The following is a 22,591-nucleotide window of genomic DNA, read 5'->3' on the forward strand; positions in this document are numbered from 1 at the left end:
ATGCAAGCCATTCGGACCAGGTGACTTGTCTACCCTAAGCACAGCCAGCCTTTCCAGTACCTCCTCCCTCTCAATTTTTACCCTACTCATTGCCTCTACTCTCTCTGTTTCTTCCGATATTTTGACAGATTCCTCTTCCTTAGTAAACACCAATACAAAGTGCTCATTAAGTATTCAAGCCTTGTCCTGCACCCCTAAGCATCTATTACCCTCTTTGTCCCTAATAGGCCCCATTCCACCTCTTACTACCCGCTTACTATTAACATGCCGGTAGAAGATTTTTGGGTTCTCTTTTATTGTTGGCTGCCATTCTATTCTCATATTCATTCTTTGCCAGTCTTATTTTCCTCTTCACCTCCCCTCTCAACTCATTGAATCTGGCCTGGGTCTCACTTGAATAATTCACCTGACATGCATCATACACCCTCTTTTTTTTGTTTCATTATAATCTCTATATTCCTCGTCATCCAAAGTGCCATGTATTTGGTTCCCCTAACTTTTGCCCTTGTTGCAACATACCTAGCCTGTACCTGAAGCATCTCTTCCTTAAAGATAACCCACTGTTCCATTACAGTTTTTCCTGTCAGTCTTTGGTTCCATTTTACCCTGGCTGGATCCCTTCTCATTGCACAGAAATTAGCCAATCGAAACGTTCTACCTTATTTCATTCCTTGCTTTTCTGCATTACTAGTCTAAACCTTATAATGCAATGGTCACTCTTACCCAAGTGCTCCCCGACACTTGATCCGCTTGGCCTACCTCATGTCCCAGCACCAGATCCAGCAATGCCTCTTTTCTAGTTAGGCCGAGGACATACTGATCATGGAAGTTCTCCTGAACATATCTCAGAAATTTCTTCCCCTCCTTTCCCTTTACTCTAACGTTATCCCAATCAATATTTGCGTAAAGTCCCCCAATATCGTCACTCTATAGTTCTTGCACATTTCTGTCATTTCCCTGCAGATTTGCTCCTCTATCTCTCTCTATTTGGAGCCCTGGCTATACAATGCCCCCAGTAGCATGATCATACCCTTTTTGCTTCTCAATCTGGATTCTGACCTTGCCACCCACACCCCCCTCCCTGCCCAATGGACATCCCTTCTTTCCAACAGTACAATGTCTTCCCTAATCAATACTGCCACCCAACCTCCCTTTCTTCCTTCTCTAACTTTTCTGAACATTTTATTTCCTTGTATATTCAGAATAGAAGGGTTTGCTGATCGGGTTAGATGAAGAGGGGTGGAAGGAGGCTCATTTGGAGTATAAACGCTGGCATAGACCAGATAGGCCAATCAGCCTGTTTCTATGCTGTAGACTCAATGTTCATGTAGCACAGCAGTGAAACATTGTCCCGTATACTGATGTTTGTATTTTGTAAATATCTGTATTTTGACAGAATTCATTTAGATGAAGAGCTCATGAAATTAAAAATGAAAGAAAAATTTTGCTCTTAAAATATATTTTAACAGAATCACAGAATTACAACACAGGTCACTCAGCTCACTGTGCCTGTGCCATGGCAAACTCTTCCACTGCAGCTGTTTACTCTAATTCCATTTCTCTGCCCTTTCTCTGTATCATTTTATAAGTTTCCTTTTAAAATACATACAATTCCTTTAAATAATGCTGTTGTCTCTGTCTCAGCCTCTTGAGATAAAGCATTCAGTGTTGTGTGTGAAGACACTGCTTCTAATCTCCCCATTGTTTCTTCCAATGGTAATTTTCAGTCTATGCCTCTGTGTTAGCAATTTGCCAACTAACAAAACAATGTTCCACTATTTTGCCTCTCAGAACCTTTCCTAATTTTGTAAACGGGGTTAGGATGTACTTACAGGATCCACTGATCACGACTATCACTACAAAACTTTAAACTATAAAACTTGCTATGCCTCTCTCACAGCCGCCAATCAATATGAGGCCAATGAGGTGACTGCAGAAGAGGGCCTTGACTTCAGGCATCACAACTACAAGGACATGCGGCAGGTATGGCCAGACTAATGCATATCAGATTTTGGGCATGTAAAATCATACTGCAGTTCAAAGAGAACACGCGCTCATTTGCAACAGTGACCTTTGGTTCTCCAGAGAAATGTCTAAAGCACAACATGCTATTTCACATTTATATGCATTGCCACCGATCTGTCCACTCTTGTCTACGTCCTCCATTTATCTCCTGCTTTCCCCCTCAGTTTTCCATACCCCCAGTCTGTGCCTAATCACTTAATCTGTCCAACTAAGTGGTATTAGACTATTTAGGCTCCATTGTACAATAATATGATCGCTCACTGCAACACGATTGCAGATTTTGCACAGGTCAAGCAATACCAGGGATTAGAAGAATGCTATGTCAATTAACTTTTTTTTAAAAAGCGGGGTTAATGTCAGTTTAATGATGGAAATTAAGGTTGCAAGTATCGGGATAGATTTAGATAGTCAAGCAGCCTATGGGACAATGAGCTCCGAAGGACAAGGAAATGTTATCCATGTAGCATGTTAGTGTGGTAATATTAAATGATTATCTTCTGATTTTTCCTGAACAGTTTTCAACAGGGAAGGGATAACTGACAGTGTGTTGTCTTCTTAAAAGTTTTCCCTGTTGTTCTTCACTCAATCATGGGATTAAATAAGTCAGATAGTCAAGGACAGTACAAATTATATAGGGTGTTGGAAAGGAGGCAAAATCACTAATTTTTGTTCCATTCATTCAAACTCTGACTTTCACATTGACCTGCGTTTGTTGAGTACATAATTAATTTATTTTAACAAGTGAAATAATTTAACACATTTTAAAATTATTTGTTAGCTGATGAAGGTTGTGAATGAGCATTGCCCAAATATTACCCGGATTTATAACATCGGAAAAAGTTCCCAAGGACTGAAGATCTATGCCATGGAGTTGTCAGATAACCCAGGAGAGCACGAACCTGGTAATGCTCCTCAGTATTATTTCACTGTTATACTCTCTGAAATCCAAATAAAGGGAACAAACTGTTGATTTCTGCATGTTGCATAAGGATAATTTAATCATTGCTGGTGTCTCCTTCAGCCCTAAGTTCACAGTGTCTCAATTAGTGATTGCCAGTGTCTGGGTTGAACTCAGCTCCTAGTCAGACAAGTGTGGGTTTTTAAAGGCTTTCTCACAAATGCTGAACCCAATCTTAAAAGAAATTTCCAAAATCTATTTGTCACTTCTTAGGAAGTTTCCCAGCATTAATTGCTGATATGTGTTAATCTGGCACTCCATGTCTCTTCACCCCAGACTTTGAGCTCGACAGCTCATTGGCTGGGTCTTCATGCTGGGCTTGCTGTCTCCAGATCTTTTATTCTGGTTTTGATCATTCATCAGTAGGTCAGTTTACCTGATCCTTTACCAAGCAAGTCTCTCAACGGTTTGGGCAAGAGGAAAATCATATCTTAATTGTTTATTCTAGGGGAGTTTATGCCCCATTTCTTGGATGTCCTAATCTCTGGTTAACAGTGTTTCTTGGAGGTCACATTTTTGTTTACATTCACCCGTAACATAGTTTTGTTGAGTGTCATTTTTTATTCAAAAATTATATTTGCATTTTAGTGCCCTCCAGCTGCTCCCGAATGAAACTTTCCTCACAAGGCAGCTAAATATCTTTAATATTGTTTAATTTCTTCATGATACTGACCTCGCACTTTGTCACGAGGATTACAAGTGATTCCCTTGTGAGAAAGTTGAAATGTGTGAATAGTGGGCAAGGACCAGATCACACTTGTCTGTGATGAACATCATATTCCAAGTGTCTCCAATAACTGTCTGTCTCCATACACAAATAAAGAGCAGCCATTTGAGAAGATCTGTTGATTCTCTTGGAACTATAGTCTAGCAGAAGTTATACCACAAACAGAAAAGAAATGAAAAGAAATTCATCCAACCAACTTGTGACTAAAATTCTTTTGGCTGAAATTATTATCTGAGATTAGTCACCATTTTAACACTGTACTAGTGCTCACACCTAATTGCGATAATTGCTGTTTTGCAGGGGAGCCTGAATTTCATTATACGGCTGGGATGCATGGGAATGAAGTTTTAGGCCGAGAGTTACTACTGCTTCTAATGCAATTCCTGTGTAAGGAATACACCTATGGAAACCCCCGGATCACACGTATAATCGATAGCACAAGGATACACCTTGTACCCTCTCTCAATCCAGATGGTTACGAACTGGCTTATGAAATAGTGAGCACCTGATTGGAAATACAATCCAAGAGTCTTTAACTGGCTAACGGGGCCCCAAATGTAGAGCAGGAAAACGTACAAATGGTTGATTAAATGTGCAGTGTTCAACATCTTCTGATTTGTGTCCGTGGCAGTGAACACATGCCTTGTTGTAAATGATTGTCAATGTAAATTGATAACATGCGAGTTTCAGCTTTCGTGCATGGGGTCATCAGTGTTTGATCAGTGTCCTTTCACACGTGTACTTGTGTACCTGTGAGAACTGTACTCTTAGTAAATGAAGATGAGTTGGCTGAAATGGACATTTTTCCTCTTTGTACCGAATAACGATATTACAGCTTTAAGTCTGCCTAGTGTTAAGATAGAAACGCCGTAGAACTTCCCAGTTTCAAACTGTAGCATCAGAAAGCAGTGGTGTATATTTCCATTCCTTTTTGAGTAAGATTATAAAGTAAACGTCAATTTGTTGCTGTTTTGATTGAGACTGGATTGGTAATGTCTAAAATTGAAATTAAAAAACAGAGACTTCATTTTGGTGCAAAACCAAAGTCTCAAAGATAAGAAGAAACCACAAAGAAAAAAAAACAAATGATTTTAATTCTCCCACAGGGGTCAGAACTAAGCAGCTGGGCACTGGGGTACTGGACAGAAGAAGGGTATGATCTTAGTGACAATTTTCCAGACCTGACCTCAATGATCTGGGGTGCGAAAGACCAGAGAAGAGGTAGTCGAAAAGTCGCAAATCACCATCACCTTCCTATACCAGAGGAATATCAATCAGAAGAAGGCGCGGTAAGCAAGCAACAGTTACATGCCAGATGCACAGAATGTTTGTTGCAAGGGGCTGTTTTGTCTGAATCCTTTTTTTCAACCTATAAACTTGGATGAAAAAGGTGCAAAAATTGAAAATGAAAACAGAAAATAGAGAGTATAACATCACATTTACAGCATTGTTACGGCCATGTGGTGTGGTGAGTGGTTCCCACTGTTCAGCTCGCCACCTGACCACAGCAAATGTATTTGTATTATAAGTTTAGCCCCTTTGTGTTTTATTTTTCAAATGAACAGACAGCGACAGGTTTTCTTGTAGGTTTTAAAAAACAGAAAGTCAATTGTTTACCGATCAAAATGCCTTTCCCCGAAATTGTCGCAACCGCATTCACTCACGCATTTGTTCGCATGTACGCACGCGCACAACAGGTAGAGTAGGGGAAGAGATAAGTGGGTTTTAGCAGGAGAAGGGTTCCAAAAAACCTGCTGAATTCTCTTGAGACTCCAGTTATAGAGGGTTGCAGGCCTATGATGATTGTAGATTTCTCTCTTGATTGAAGATTCTGTTGAAGATGGTGGCTCACTTCTAGCTCTCTCTCTCTGCTGTATAAAATAAATGTTGGATTTTTTTCCAGCAGGGCACGTGCTTTCTGGCTTTCTGAAATGCCAGCAGTTACAAGAAGCTTCAGCTTTTGGGTCAGTCTCTCTCTCTTTCTTTTTTTCAAGGTAAATCTATCACTTCTCACCTCCTGTTAGGACACTCCAGTTTCTTTGCCACGGAGATCGCACAATGACCCAGGATGTGGCTCCTGTACACCTCCTTCGTTTCAGAAGAAGACATTCAATTCAGGAATGTTTCCATGATAGGTGTGATATAGGTTTCATTCTTTTGGCTTTGAAGATTTGTCCTTTCTCTTTTTCAGACCACTTGAATATACAAAAGGTTAATCCCCTTCTCTTCGGTGTCCATTTTGGACCATTGTTCACTTTAAAAAAAATAAAGGTTCACTTTTTAAAGACAAAGTCTGTTTTTTCATAACTCTTCAGGGTTACTCCATGAGTGTTGTATCATCGCACCTCTGATGTGCATGACAGCACATAAATGGAAAATTCAGTCCAACTGTTCCATGCCACTGCTTATGTTCCACACAAAACTCCTCCTAACATTCTTCATCAGCATATCCTTCTATTCCTTCCTCTCTCATGTGTGTATCTCACTCTTCATTAAACATATCTATGCTCGTTACCTCAACTACACCATGTGGTTGCAAGTACCAAAGATGAATTACTCTCTGGGTAAAGAAGTTTCTCCTGAATTTCCTATTGGATTTATGAATGACTATCTTATATTTATGGCCCCTATGATATTGCCTGCAAGTAGAAACATCTTCTCTACATCTACCCTTACACCATCTTAAAGACCTCTATCAAGTCACCCCTAAGTCCGATTCCCACTCATTGTGCTTACAGATGCACATAGACTTTTATGCGGCAACTTACGGTTCTTAGAAATCCATTTCATCATGGCATCCTTGACAGGGGATCTTGGACCTCTGTAAATAAGGCAAGCAACAGTGTGTCGCTTGAACCAATCAGATGGAAGAATTCTTATGAAACATGCAGTGTCGAAACCAGGAAGCGTAAGTTAGAACAGTGAATCCAATGTAAAATCATGTACAGCAAGCAAAATGAAGAGTGGGAAAGAAAGGTGGGATTAAGAGAGAGATATAAAAGAGACAAAAAGAAAAAATTTAAAAATGTTTTATTTTAATTTTTCGTATATCGCCAACAGTAATTAAATTCTGAAGGAATAAGACTGGACACTTGTAAAAATTAGAAAGGTTATTTGTAGTAATTAAGAATGATCATGACCTTAAAAATTTACACTTGAATTGCTTTATCTGACATGTTTAGTGGGTATCTATTTGGCTAAGTGCCACAATTTTGCTCCCCGCCCCGCACCCCCCACCCCCACCCCCACTTCATGTGTTTTAATGCCCAATCTCTCAGTGAAGCTTGTGGAGGAGCAGGGAAAATAGGAAAGCAACTTCCTGATTGCTGGATGCTGGAAGTTACTGTTCAGTTTACTATATAATAGTCTCACCATTATAATTACTGCAAAATCTGGGCCCTTGTGTATCATGGTGAGATGCTCCAGTCAGCTGTAAAGGAACTTGAGTTGCACACAAAACATACTCAGCTTCTCAAATACAAATCATCAGATTTCACGTTGACTACATCCGATGGAGTTTAACGCTTTTTAATACAAATCAAAGTTTTAATTTGGTATGCTTTTTTTTCTTGGCTTGTCCAGGAAGGATTAACATTTGAAATTTGAAAGGGTCTGTTTACGTTGAGTGAAATGACCTTGAAAAATCTCCTCAGATTTTCATTTTATTTTTACTGTTTTGTACTGAGCTGGATGAACCACCAACCTGTTGTGACGGCCAGGTGAGGGGGTCACAGGCTCCACTTCTTGTCCTTCCTCTTATAAGACCGCAACAAGGTTTATTCCTTTTTAAATAGTGGTTGTGCTTACCAATTCAGTGAGTATTTTACCTTTTCCTTTGTTGTGTTCATGAAATAACCAATCGGACAGGTTTGCTTGGGTTTAAACAAGAAAGAGCTGAGTTTATTATACTTAACAATCTAAACCCGATTGAAATAAAATAATAAAAAAAAAATGCTACACATTCACGCACATACTCACAAGAATCAAACACACACAAATAGATTACAGAATGAGAAGTAGATTTGTGGTTCAATTAGAGTCTAAAATTTAAAAAAATTAATACACAGTCTGTGAGGTTGGATGGTCTTTTAGCTGAAGTTGTATTCTTGAAATCTCTGGCTGGTCGAAGTGCACTTTGTGGTTGGCTCACTTGGCTCAGTGTTTTCTTGGAGGCAGATTTCTAGGTGGCTCTCTTCCCCTGGTGTCTCTGTCTGCGGGTTTGGAGGGTTCACATTCGCAGACGGTCTCAGTCAGAGATGGACAGATGGTCACATGACTGCCTCAGTGTATTCTCCGGAACCTTCGAATGAGATTCAAAGTTAGGAGTTTCCATCTTCTCAGGCCTCAGGATGCCAATATTTACACTCAAAGTCAATGTGTCAGGGTGGCTTTGATTGCCGTGCTAATGAAGTAATCTTAGATAATTCAGTCATTAGAACAAGCCATTGTTTTGGGTACAGGCTCATCAGACATGTGTCTCCTGTTGGAGGCCTTGGAATGTGTAAGGTGTTCAAATGCAAATTTGGTGGCCATCTTGGCTGCCAGCTTTTTTAAAGTTAACTGTTGGATTTTATTTTCCATTAAAAGTTTAAGTTTCCAACCGATGAATTAAAATTCCTCGTGTTTTCTTGAAGAGAGCAAGATCGCTACAGTATAATTAAAATCATACAAAGCCCCAGAATAGATGGGATTCCAGCTTTGGTCTATAAACAGGGAGGAGATGTGAACCTTGATAGACTTACAGATCTGTTTACAGCATGCTGGGAGAAAGTAACAGTGCCTCATCTGAGATCCAGTGACTGTCTCCTTCTTAAAAAAAAAGGAGCAAAGTCTATTTATAGAAGCATCATCTCACTGTCCATTGCAGGCAAAATCTTGGCCTCTGTGCTTCTAAACAGGCTTGTTCCAACAATAGCTGAAGAAAGCCTCCCTGCAAGTCAGTGCGGATTTAAACCCAATAGGGGAACTACAGATGTCATGAGAAAGATCCAGAAGTGTAGAGAACAAAACATGGACCTGTATGCTACTTCTGTAGATCACACAGAAGCGTCCAATATAGTCAACTAGGGCGGACTTTGAAAGGTACTATCTAGATTGGGATGCTCTCCAAGGTTCCATCAACTGCACAAAGGTCAGATCAAGCAGAATGGAGCCCTCTCAGACAGTTTCCCTATCTCCAATGGTGTTAAGAAGGGTGTGTTCTGGCACCAACCCTTTTCTTTATTCTCTTCAGTATGATGCTTCAAGAGGCAAAGGCAGGCTTGACAGAGGGCATGTACATCGGCTTCTGAACAGATGGCAATCTCTCCAACCTGCGATGACCATTGACACATACCAAAACCACAGAAGAGCTTATCATGGAGTTTCTGTTGCTGACGATTGCGCCCTTTTGGCACACATGGGGGAGGCAATGCAACTCATTGTAACCTGTTTCTCTGAGGCAGCAAATGCCTTTGGCCTTTCTAATTAGCCTGAAGAAAACAGAAGTGCTGGACCAACCACAACCCTGAGGAAATTACAATCCACTGCAGATCAGCATGAACAGGACCTCCATGCATAGAATAGTTTCCCAAACTAGGTAACATGGGGCTGAATTTTACCAGCCCCTCGATGCTATGGATCATGGTGCAGGGGCCGGTAAAATTCTGCGGGGAGAGGCCCGCCTCAACCCACAACATCGAGAAGGGCCCGTCGCATATTACCGGCAGTGGGAGGACCTCGGTGCGGCCCCCCCCCGCCACCTGGCAGCAGGGCCTTCATCAACATATGCAAATGAAAATTAATAATATGTAAATAAACTTACCTGCAGGCGGTAGCCGTCCCATGCCAATATTGTGGCCGCCATTCGTGCTTTGGGCGCCTTCGGAACTCCGTATGGAGATCCGAGGCGAGAACCTGGTGGGGAGGGGGGAGGAATAAAATTTTCAGGCAGGGAGGGGTGGGGGAGCGTGGAAAGCAATCTTGATTGGATGTGGGGATGGTGGGAAGGGGTTGAAGGTCAAAAGTTTGAAGGTTGCCAGGTAAAATGCGGGTAGGGAAAACGGCATGTTTTTGTTATCCCGGGCAATTAAATGACCATTGCGGGGGTTGGGGAAGGACCTCCATCACAAAAGTTTCCATTTAAAAATTTATAATGATACACCTTGAAAAATTAAAATTAATTGTAAGAGCTTAAAACCCTTTAAAAATGGTGCCGGCGTCTGCGCTGGACGCCATTCCAAGGACATGGCAGCTACCCCCTCTACGTCATCGGGGGAGGCAGCTGCGTCCCCTCTATTTAAATGAGCCCTGCACATAATATTGTGGGGTTCAGCAAAAGCGCATCAGCCATTACAGTGCGCCGCACTCATAAAATTCAGCCCATTATCTCAAAAGATGCCACTGTCAACAAGGACAAAGACAATCAACTGTCCAAGGCCAACAGCTCCTTTGGCTGCCTCTTGAAGCATGTCTGCCAAAACCATTCACTGCATCTCAACCAAAATTCAAGTCTACAGAGCAGTTGTCATCGCCATCCTCTTGTGTGGGTCAGAATCAAATGTGACTGTCGGAGCGCTCCTTCAACAATGTCTTCGATCCATCTTGAACATCAGATGGCAGGACAACATCATAAAAAATAAAGTCCTCAACAGAGCCAATCTGCCAAGCATTGAATGCATTCTCTTGCATCCTGGGCAGGACATGTGTCACGCATGGAGGATCCCAGAATGCCAAAAGCAGTGCTTTATGGTGAACAACCGTAAGAGAGATCGAGGTGCACCTCACAAATGGTTTAAAGACCAACTGAAAAGACAGCTCTCTCTGGCTGACATTGACCAAGAGGTGTGGGGGCAGGAGGCCGCTGACCAGGCCTGAAGAGAAGTGCAGACAACGGAAGGAGTCTGCTTATACCAGAGTCCCTCCAAACCAAGGGTTCTTGTGCCCCAACTGCTCAAGAGCCTGCAGATCAAGAATTGGCCTCTTCAGTCACCAAAGATTATGCCAACTACCATAGAAACAAGCCTTCCCATGATCTTCGCCTGCGAAGAATCTGCTATCATCACTTTACGACGTTTTCATATCCTCTGTTCCATTTGCATTCGGTTTACAGAGAGAGGGTGATGGGGCTCACGGAGTGATGGTCTGGTCTGGGTGAGCTCAGAGAGTGAAAGACTGGGCTGTGCAGGCTCAGAGGGTGATAGTCTGGTCGGGATGGTCTCAGAGAGTGATGAGCTGGCCTGGGCTGCCCCAAGGAGTAAAAGAGGACTCTAATACAAAGGCAAAGGACTGTGGATGCTGAAAACCTGTTTAAATAAATAAAAAATGTCAGAAATACTCAGCAAGTCAGGCAACATCTGTGGAGAGAGAAGCAGAGTTAATATTTCACTTCCTCCCACCCCGATTTCTGTAACTATTCTATTCCATTCTCCCAGTTTCTCCAGCTCCTTCACATCTGTTCTGACAATGCCACCTTAGATACCAGTGGTCTCTCTCTCTCTCTCCACAGATGCTGCCTGGCCAGCTGAGTATTGACAGCATTTTTTGTTTATATTTAAGGAAATCTCTAGGCAGACTCAGAGAGTGAAAGTGCAGGGTGTGGAACAGGTTGCCTCATAGATTTAGTGTGGATAAACCAACCAAATGATATGTCAACAGTGGAAAAAGTTGTTTTATTTCACACTGTTAGAGTACATATGGTTTGTGACCAGTCTTTTCACTCATACTATTATATTTTTCAGGTTGCTATGGAAACACAGGCTATTATAACATGGTTAGAAAAAATCCCTTTTGTGCTTGGAGCCAATATCCTTGGAGGTGAACAAGTGGTGACGTTTCCATACAACATGGGCAGACCTCAGGAGGAGGAGGAGGAGGAGGAAGAGATGAGGCGAAGGCCACAGATGGTAGAGGATTATGAGGAAGATGAAGGTGAAAAGTTACGTTACATGGAAACACCAGATGATGCAATATTCCAGTGGCTGGCTATTTCATATGCTTCTGCACATCTTACTATGACAGAAACGTATCGAGGCAAATGTCATACTGATGATTTTACTAACGGTTTTGGAATCATCAATGGTGGCGCATGGCGTTCATCTTTTGGCAGTAAGTATCAAGGACAGCACCATGCAGACACAGGAACATAACCCAGAATGTCAAAGGAATAGAGTTCAGATTGTGAAATATAAACTCTAATGCAGTGGTAAGCACTCCTCTGTGGACAGTTAAGACTCCTTTTCCAGAGAGTGAAGGGAGAAGTTCTGTAATGTACTTAATCCATGTAAGTGATGCGATCACTCTGAATAAGGAGGGAAACATTGCAAATATGGTATATTTTATGTAAATTAGGTTGGGCTGACAGCAAAACAAGCACTTAGTCTTTTCAGAATTTCCTCATTATAGTGTCTTGCCAAAGGACTTGGGTTCCAATAACAACAGTCACTGATCTCAAAGCACCACATAAAATAACTTGGATTCATAGTCACACCTCATACCCAATGATGAGTTGCAAATCTTAGCCAGAATTACAGACTGTTCCAAACCGCCAAACATATTACTAAGAAGAAATAAAGTTGTGAAATGATGGATAGGAGGAAAGGAAAGTGCCAGGACTTCCATCACTGGTTACATTGGGTCATCACCTAGCAAATGGAAAGCAAGTGGCATTAGCAGAGGCCGTGGAGACATCTTGATCCATCAGCTCTCCTCTCTGTTGGAGCTTGTGGCTGAGAGAACAGATGGCTTTCGCAAGAAAGATAGCTGAAGTAATCAAAAAGTAATTTAAAGATGACCATTTCTTAAAAGGACAAATAACTTCAGCTGTTGCCACGTGGAATAGAATTCCTCACATCAGTTTAAACAAATAATTCCAAATTACAATTATTTAATCCAGTTTCCAAAATTAATATTTTGTAAAAATTAGGAAAAGTAAATGGAGGTTTCATAATGTATAATAATCCTTTGTACCTTATCATGTTGCAACGCTGCTTTGACACATTCACTGTAACAGAATTTATGGACAATAGTGATCTTCATCTTTGGTGTCCAGCAGCTGCAGAAACTTTCTATGTTTCTACAGAATCAGACATTTTATGTCCTGCTTAGTAGCAGTTAACATTAATTGATCAGTATTTCAGAGCCTAAATAACCTAGAGAAGATGAGAGGCTGCAATCATCTCCCATAGAGGATGACAGGTTCGATTCCATGCTGTTGGTGTCCTGGGATGTAAAGACTTGAAAACTGGCTTTATGAGAACACAGTTCTTTCGTCTCTGAGACCTGTGCTTGAATCCAACCCACCCTGTTGGGGTAATGCTATGCTTGTCCTCTGCAGGTTGTGAGAGCTGACATAAAATAAATGTGGGTAGCCACAAACAAGTTTGAAGCAGATGTAGATCCAAAGGACAAAACTGACTACAACTCGGTACAAACTGGCAATCTCACTCAGGGGAGCTATCATACCCTTAAGAAGCACAAACTTCTCAGAGAATATTTAGTGTAAAAGTTATGAAAGGCCATTTAGAGTATCCACTGCTCCAAAGGAAAATTTTGTGAGATGGGTTAAACTGAATTATAAGAAGGCCTCAAGAGTGCAACTTATAAATTCAGGATCAGTTTCAGGATTCATCAGTGAAAGCATCAGATATTCATTAATTCTCTCACATTTACTCCATTCCATTTAAAAATGTTGTAATGATAGGTACCACGATGCCTGCAAAGATTTTGCTCTGTTGTGAGTAGGGAAAATTGTGAAGCCTCTTTGAAAGATGTGCATGCATTGCTTCAGTGACAGCACTCTCTAGTTTCCTGGTAATTGTCTTCTTCTCCACAGCTATCAATGATTTCAGCTATTTGCACACCAACTGCTTCCAGCTCTCCATTTATGTCGGGTGTGACAAATTCCCTCACGAGAATGAGTTGGCAAAGGAATGGGAGAACAACCAGGAGGCACTGCTGTTTTTTATGGAACAGGTATTGGAATACCACACACAGCACAAGTGCAATATTCAACAAATACTAACATTCAAGTCTAGAGTCACGAGTGAAAAATGGCCATTCGGAAGAGATACTGGGCAGCAGGTTTGGGTCACTCACCTAAAAAGAGAAATGGAGGAAGATATTGTTCTCATTGGGGGAAAAAAAAAGAGACAAATACAATCATAATTTTGAAAATACTGAATCATTAAAATGGTTGTAGGGAGGCATTTATGCTAAATTAAGAAATGGACAAACTGGAAGGTGCAATTATCAGGAAAACAAGGCAGAAGCTAAAAATATACAAAATAATTTCAAGTTTAGAACCATTAATTATTTGAGTTGTATTCTGCCATGTACAATAAAACATAATTGGAACACTCAAAAGAGTTCAAGTTCTGATTCAGAAGGGAATAGATTTACAGGCACAAGTGTAAAAATGTTTAGTTCTGGTCCTGATGATACTGTATGGGTTGGTTCACTGGCCTTATCTCATTAATAAGCAGGATCTAAAACATCAAAACCAGGAATATTACTGCAAAGTATGTTGAATATAAGTATTTTGTTTCAGGTACATCGTGGAATCAAAGGATTTGTGCGAGATTTGGATGGAAATGCAATTGCAAATGCCACAGTGTCAGTTGAAGGAATAAACCATGATGTGCTAACAGGTAAAATAATCCCATCTACAGAATTCCAGCAGATGCAATTTATCCCCACCAGTTCCATTTGCCGAGATAAAGAGCAAGGCCCACCGTACAGGACACCAAGACTCAAAAGAGTAGAGAGACAGTTCAGGCAGTACTGATAAGGTGATACCAGGCTTGGGTTTGAAAAGCATGTTGGAGGAAAGGAAGAATGAGACAGTTAAGATTTCAGAAAAGTATGAGTTACAGGAAGAGTCAGCGTGATGAAGGCTGATTAATTTGGAGCTTAGTCAGAAGTTCAGAAAAGTTGTGGTGGACAAAGCATTGATAAAATTGAGTTAACAAAGATTGAGAGGGAGAGGGATGGAGGGAGTGAATCAAGAACAAGGGTATATAGTCTTAACATCAGAGCTGAGTCATTCAAGAGTGAAATCAGGGAGCACTTTTTCAAAGGGTAGTAGAAATATGGAATTCTCTTCCCCAAAAGGCTGTGGATGAAGGCAAATGCAGCTGTCAAGGCTGAGATAAGTAGATTGCAACAGCGAAAAAATGTAATTGAGGTCCAGATCAGCCATGATCTAACTGATTGGCAGAACAGGTTCAAGGGGCTGAATGGCATACGACTGTTCCGAAGAGAAAAGAGTTGAAAGTAAGAGGTGAAAGCAGGATCTTGCATTAGATGAAAATATTTTTGTCCACGGGTGAGAGATGCAGAAAAAGTCTCATCTTCCACTGAAGCAGTATTCAGTCTTGAACAGAATGCAGTTTTATCGTTTAATCTCTTGACCTCACTTCACCCGATGAAACTGCAGTTTGCAGACACACAGAAATACAGCTCCAAAACTGACAGTTAAATTAGATAAACAACAAGTTGATTCATATTTGAACAAAAGCAAAATACTGACCAGTTTTGATGAAAGGGCACTGAACTGAAACATTAGCTCTGTTTCACTCTCCACAGATGCTGCCTGATTTGCTGAATGTTTCCAGCATTTCCTGTGATTAATATTTCACTTATTTCTTTGTTTTCTAGCGAGTGATGGGGACTACTGGCGAATACTGAACCCTGGTGACTATCGAGTGACTGTGAAAGCACAGGGTTATGCGCCCAGTGCACGAGTGTGCCATGTGGGATACGAGAATGAAGCCACACAGTGCAATTTTAATTTGCGCAAATCCAACTGGCACAGAATTCAACAAATTATGGAAGAATATGGACGTAAACCTATCAATGTGCTCCTGACACGAGGAAGGAGAGTAAAGAAGATCCGCAGGATTCGGGTACGTCCAGGACAGAGGAGGCAACACCAAAACCAGACTCGGACTTCACAATAGAGGACTCACTTATTGTAGATTCATGGATTTAATTAGAGGAACTTGGATAAAGGTCTTTTTGATTAGTAGCTCAGATGTGTCACTGAAGGATTGTGAATCATAAAACATGCTTGTAAAAATCAGTATACGTAACAGCCATATCAATATTATGAATTACTGTCCAATCTTTCAGTTTCACTAAGGTTTCAGTGATGTCAGAGAACGGGTTTTTGGATTTTAGTGCAAACAGATTTCAGTTTGGGAAGAGACGAAAAAAATAGCATTCATTTAATCTGACCTACAAACTTCAGCAGTATTAGTAATAGCAGAAAACCTGCCACAAAATGACAGACACAATGTTTACTGGTTTCATCGGGAGGGAGAAACACAAAAGGATTACATCTCAAGACAGCCTAATACTGGTGCATCAAGATGAAGGTGTGTTACTTGGGTCTCCAGAACCATTTTCCGTGCAGTCCAGTTTTTGTGGACGTTGGAACCAAAGCACACATACGTAACCAACTGCTCAGGCACATGTACATTGGAACCACAACCTACACTGGCTTCCCTTACTCATTAACACAAATATAAATTCCTTGTCACAAATATTTCACGTTTGGGTCTCCAAAAACATTATTACACCAGAATATGCAAAGCTTTTTTCTGAAGACAAAGCTCTGACCTGGTACAGATTTTTAAATAAATTCGCTTGATGCAGGGAACAAGGCTGTTGAGAGCAGAAACTTGAAAAATCCTGCCCAATCCCTACTAACTGCACTATTTATCTGAAACCAGTCACGGGCTCCACAGTGTTTTCAAAGCACCTGCTTCACATGGCAAGCCAGAGCTTAAAATATGTGGACTCATGGCACAAGGCTGATTTTTTTTAGATTCCAGCTCGAGTCAAATGGTACAATTGAAGATTTCAATAATGACCACACTGCTACAGCCTGCAAAGCTCATTTGTCAATTAAATAGGAGTTTAACAGATTTAGTTACTACCGCCCCTCTGAATATATCCCTTCACTGACACATCTGTGGGATGGAGACATGTGTTCATGAGATATCCTCAAGGCCAACACTGAGCAAACCTATCCTCCAGCTGTATTTCGCAGGCTGGCTGGGATATGCGGGTGACCAGAATGCTTGTCATATGGGAATCTAATCAGAACAGAATTCCTTCTAAAACATCAATCAGATTCATGAAATAAAAGTGGCCACACAAAGTGTCACAAAAGCACGTGGCACAGTGGAGGCATTTCAGAGTGTGCTGGTGAACAGTTTAGAAGGTGCTCACTTTTACTATCCTGTATATTATTATCCTGTCTTAGATATCAAACTCTCACATCTGCAGTTTATACATGAAGCCAGGCAAGGATTATTGATCCATTTTGCACCAGGTCAACCAAAGAAATATACATCTAACAAAGTTTTAGGTTATCCTACCAGTAAAGAGCTTTAAGATGATGGAAAAATGTGTACGTTACCAGTACAAAGGATGTGTGGGAAGCTATAACTGTGTTGAAGGTTGAAGAAAACTTCATAATAATCTTCTGTTGTTGAAATACATATATTAGGTCTAGCCTGAATGTATACTGCTTGGAATCAGCTCTGTTCAAGTACTTACCAATTTCAGCTTTGCATCACTCGCAATAGACTTTCAATACTGGTTATTGAAAAGCAGGTATTTGGAGGACTGTTTATTGATCTGATGCTAAGAATGAAGTGGACCTCCACTCAGCGATTAGTTTTGAAGCTATAAAGCCACGGACAGGGTAAGAGAGGGGCTGAATTTACATTAATCGGGATTTTTAGAAAAAAAAAATTTCTTTGTGGGAGAGGTCAGTATTTAATATTGCAGCCATACGTGTTTTGTCATGCCTATGTTATATCGTAGAAAACATATATTTTGAATGGATTGGAAATGCAATATTCAAAAGGGTTGGTATGCCCTTTCCCTGTACAAGAGTTCCTTCATGTCATAAAATATATCCACACAACTTATTTTTGCAGAATAAAAGATAGCAAATAATGAAGTATTATTTTTAATTGCAGTTAAATTTTGATGACTGCAGTTTTCATACATCTCTAAATCAGAATGGTGTTCCAAAAGGGGCTGGACAGACCAGTGAGTTAAGCACCATCTTTTCACTTCCCAAACCAGCTGCCCATCACCCTGTGCTTGCTGACCTACATTGGCTCCTGGTCCAGCAGCACCTCAGTTGTAAAATTTTCATCCTTGTGGCACTTGTGGCAGAACTTGCCTCTCAAGGATTGGCCTTCACACCCATCAGCAAAGATGCACCAAGAGAAGACACCCCACCTAAATAGATTGTTTGTTGCGTTTCCATCATCTTCCATAGATTTTTTTATTCATTTGGGGAAGGGCAGTTAAGAGTTAGCTACATTGCTGTGGGTCTGGAATCACATGTAGGCCAGACCAGGTAAGGATGGCAGATTTCCTTCCCTGAAGGACATTAGTAAACTAGATAGGTTTTTACAACAATTGACAATGGTTTCATGGTCACATTAGACTAACCTTTAATTCCAGATATATTTATTGAATTCAAGGTTCACCATCTGCCATGGTGGGATTCAAACCCATGTCCCCAGAGCAGAAGCCTGGGCTCCAGATTATGAGTTTAGTCTAGTGACATTACCACTATGCCACACCTCCCCAATGGAAGGATGCCAACCAATCATCCTTGTGGAATCCATCCATGGTCCTCCCTATCTGTGTAACCTCCTCCAACCTTACAGTCCTCCGAGATCTCTGCGTTCCTCCAATTCTGACCTCTTGCAGATTCCCAATTTTAATCGCACCACCACTGGTGGTTGTGCCTTCAGATGCCTCTGGCCTAAGCTAGGAATTTCCTCCCTCAACCTCTCTGCCTTACTCTCCCCCTTTAAGATGCTCCTTAAAACCTATGTCTTTGACCAGGCTTTTGATCATCCATCCTGACATCTCCTTTTCTGGCTAAGTGTCAAATTTTGTTGGATAACATGTCCGTGCAACACCTTGGGATGTTTTACAATGTTAAAGACTCAGCACAAATGCATGTTGTTGTCGACAAGGATTTAAATCCATGCCAAACCAATGGGATTAAGTTTCTTCTCTGGGTGGGCTGAAAGGGTTCCAAATGAAAGTAGTTTGAGCAAGCTCAGTCTAATTCCTGATAAATTCAAACAAATTACATAAAATTCAGTGGATGGCACACATATGCCACAAGATGTTTCAAGTACCGGCAGATCACCTTTGACATTGCTCATGATGAGTCTGAGGATACACTAAAGTGTTTCAGATGAAGTGTGACAAAAAGTGAGAGAAGTGCCAAACTTTTCATGAAAAAAATGGTGCAGCGATCATCATATGAAGGCAGTGATATCCGCATTCACGGTTAGGGAAGGCAGAAGAGTCATTTCTGACCAACATATGGCTCGGATATCCGACATATAGGTACAAAAGAGGGAGTCCCAGCGTGAGGGTCATTTCAAGTTTTATTAGATATTCATTTAAACATCTGTTGCATGGTAGCCAACAAATTAAGACCACTGAAGGTGTCAAGCTTACACAAAATTCATATAATCATCTGCAACATGTAATGCCACAGGTTTCATTAGCCAAAATAAGGTGAAGGGTGTGTAGAGAGGGAACTACTGCTGCTTTAATTCCAAGTACAGCAAAGGCAGAGTGGCAACAAATAACCTGCCCTGGTCCAAACTATAGTCAGCAGCGTTTTACACACCAAATGTGCATGGGGACTGTGCAGTGGCACTGACCTTTCAATGGTCAGAGCTCTCAGGGTCATCTGTTCCTGAATCTAATGTATTTATGACAAAAACAGGATGTTTCTGATTCAGAACAAGTTACAAAGTGTTAGGATTTGTCTGTTTTCTGCAAGTTGGAGGCAATTAACATTAGCCAGGCATGCAAATAGGATCACTTCAGGTGCAATGTTCCAAAGAAGCACTTTACGACATAAAATTACATAGAATATATAGCACAGAAAGAGGCCATTCGACCCAACCAGACAATGCCAGCAGTTACATTCCACTCAAGTCTCCTCCCATCCTTCCTTACCATCAGCACAACCCTTTATTTCCTTGTCCCTCATATGCTCATCTAGCTTCCCCTTAAATGCATCTATATTATTTGCCTCAACTACTTACTGTGGTAGCAAGTTCTACAGTTTCGCCACTCTCTGAGTAAAGCAGTTTATTCTGAATTACCCATTTGATTTCTTGGTGACTATCTCATATTGATGGCCTTTAGCTTTGCTCTTCACCACAACTGGAAATACTCTACGTGTCCACTCTATCAAAATCTTTCAGAATTTTAAAAACCTCCATTCGGTCACCCCACAGCCTCTCCTTCTCAAGAGGAAAGAGCCCTCGGCTGTTCATCCTTACCTGATAGGTATAACCTCACAGTTCGGGTATCATTGTAGTAAATCTTTATTCCAGTGCCTCTATACTCCTTTTATATGGCGACCAAAACTGCACACAGTACTCCAAGTGTGGTCTAACCAAGGTTCATAAACCAAGTTCAGCAAAACTCATCTACTTTTCAATTCTGTCCCTTTCAAAACAAGCCCAAGTGCTTGATTTGCTTTTGTTATGCTCCTATTAATCTACTTTTTAACTGTTAGTAACTTATGCATTTGTGCTCCCAGATCCCTTTGCTCAATGTGAAGCACAGAGTGATTGGGGAACAGAGTGCTTTGTAAACTGAGGGCTAAAGTTGGGAATCTGTTGCAAGTGGGATCTCTTTGGTCAGTTATTTCTCAAGCTGTAATTGAGATGAACATTTAGAATTTGACTTTGAACGTGAATATTGCAAAAGAAACTGCAAGCTAGTTAAGATATCTGGTAAACAGAAACTGCTTGTCAGTGGTTGCTTGAATAAGTGTTAATTGCACACTAGGGGCTGAATTTTATTGGATAATAATTGCGGGGGCTCATTAGAATCACGTGCCGAGCCGCCCTCCCCATATGTGGGGAGAGGCAGGACATTCTGCACAGTGTGAGTTTTTGACAGTTGTGCACAGGTGCTGGGGCCCTATTTTAAGCACTCCAGTACCTGCTTCCTGACAGCTGTCAAAGAAATACTTATCTGACTACTGAAGAGTGGGGCTGCTGTCAATCTGGCAGCAAAGCGGAAAGTCCTGCAGAAATCCAGCAGGTCAGGCAGCATCTTTGGAGAGAGAAGCAGAGTTAACTTGTCCAAGTTCACAGACCTGAAAGTTAACTCTGCTTCTCTTTCCAGATACTGCCTGACCTGCTGAGTTACCCCAGCACATTCCGCTTTGCTGCCACATACTTACTCTGCTGTGTCCCAGTGTCCTGTGAAGTTGCGATCCTCCTCTCCCACTCAAGTGTAACATTCCTTCTTGTAGGCGTGCCGCACCTGGGTGAATAATCTTAATTTTGCACATTCCAGCACGAGACTTAAATAGACCATACAAGGTATAACAGGTTTACAGAGGTTGACAGAGAACACACTGACACAAATAGGAATGCACGAGTGTCACAGCAATGTAAATAAGTCTTTCACTAAAAGTTCCTCACCAGCATGTGTGTCCTTTTCTCTGTGTGAATGATGTGTGCCAGCATGTTGCACCAATGTCACATCCCTTTACACCACTGGCCTTTCAGGAGAGCCAACATATGCAATATTATTGTCATGCCACCATTACTCATGAGTCTCCACGGACTCAATGACATCGACATTGGCTCAGTCAGCTGCTGCCCCTCATGGTATACTGCAGATATAGACTGGTGCACAGCAGGTGGGCAAGCGTGATGTGTGGCTTGCACAGATCATGTCAGTTTCTATGGAGCAGACAGCCTTTGTCTGATACGCCACTTCCGTTGTTCCTAGGTCACTGCTAGCCCTACATGCAGAGGCCGGGTGCCATCTGCCTTCCCATGCGTCTTTCATGTTGTAGGTCCTCAGAGTCCGAGGAGGAATCCTGTTGACGTCTATCCTCATCATGCGTAGTTGGGTGCGTAGTTGTGTAGAGCAGCAAAGACAGGAACTGGCCTTTCGGCCCGTAGTACAGGGCATCACCCTATCCATACAGGCACTGGAGGCACTTTTTCAGAATGCTGATCTCCTGCTCAACGGTGGCTGATGTAGCTCAGTGGCTGGTGTTGTATCTCTCCTCTGCAGCAGCGGTGGAGTCTCTCATGTCGGGAGCCATGTCTGCAAAGGAGAGCCCTTATCTCCAAGAAGGCACCTCTCCATCTGAGTCAGTTCAGTGAACAGAGGTGGCAGCCAGGACTGGCGCAAGATCCAGGTATCATGGCAGCTGCCCGAGAAGCAGTCACACATTCACTGCAAGCATCTGCGGTCATCACATACCAGCTTCACCTGGATTGAGAGGGCTCCTTTAATGGTGACGTCTGCAAGTGGTTGCCTGGCAGTGGGCCTGATGGCCACGAGTGCAGTCTATGAACAATACAACCTATGGTTCTCCAGCAATGGTGCCAGAACCAATGGTCCTCTTGTCCTGGCTGTGAGAGTCCGTCCTGAAGTGGACATCTTTACTGGCCCTCCGGTGCAGGGCATTGGTGACCTCCCTGATGCAGCGGTGCACTGCCAACTGTGTGACCTCACAAAGGTCTCTGGTGGGCCCCAAAAAGGCTGCAGAGGCGTCAGGCTTGAGAACCGCTGCCACTATGAGGAACAAAGGTATGGGATGTCCATCGGAGCCCATGGGCTGCAGGTCATCCTTAAGCAGGGCACAGAGACATGTCACCACCCTCTCTATATGTGCAATCTCCTCTGAAACTGGTACTTTGACATCCGATGGCATGTCATGTGGGGCCTGTAGATGCACGGCAAACCTAACGGCGGGTTCCCCTTGGGGGCTGTTGCTCATGACCGGGGGCCTCTACGTGGATCACACCTGCCTGTTGGTATTGCCTCTGGCACGTACGGATCTTCATGTGCACAGGATAACA

The 22,591-nt window shown here is 41.9% G+C and overlaps 1 protein-coding gene across 1 annotated transcript in view; it reads left to right on the forward strand.

Annotated features, from left to right (window-relative positions):
* aebp1b (AE binding protein 1b) overlaps nucleotides 1-17,657 on the forward strand; it is a 74,463-nt gene extending 56,806 nt beyond the window's left edge. Inside the window, exons 13-20 of the mRNA XM_068023095.1 lie at nucleotides 1,901-1,983; nucleotides 2,804-2,927; nucleotides 4,011-4,207; nucleotides 4,817-4,999; nucleotides 11,429-11,795; nucleotides 13,522-13,661; nucleotides 14,236-14,335; nucleotides 15,345-17,657. Coding sequence (XP_067879196.1) covers nucleotides 1,901-1,983; nucleotides 2,804-2,927; nucleotides 4,011-4,207; nucleotides 4,817-4,999; nucleotides 11,429-11,795; nucleotides 13,522-13,661; nucleotides 14,236-14,335; nucleotides 15,345-15,646 — 1,496 coding nt within the window. The 3' untranslated portion in view covers nucleotides 15,647-17,657. The remainder of the gene's footprint in view (nucleotides 1-1,900; nucleotides 1,984-2,803; nucleotides 2,928-4,010; nucleotides 4,208-4,816; nucleotides 5,000-11,428; nucleotides 11,796-13,521; nucleotides 13,662-14,235; nucleotides 14,336-15,344) is intronic.
* Nucleotides 17,658-22,591: the final 4,934 nt, after the last annotated feature.

Source organism: Heterodontus francisci, chromosome 47 (genome assembly GCF_036365525.1).
Source record: "Heterodontus francisci isolate sHetFra1 chromosome 47, sHetFra1.hap1, whole genome shotgun sequence".
In the NCBI taxonomy this organism is placed as follows: Eukaryota; Metazoa; Chordata; class Chondrichthyes; order Heterodontiformes; family Heterodontidae; genus Heterodontus; species Heterodontus francisci.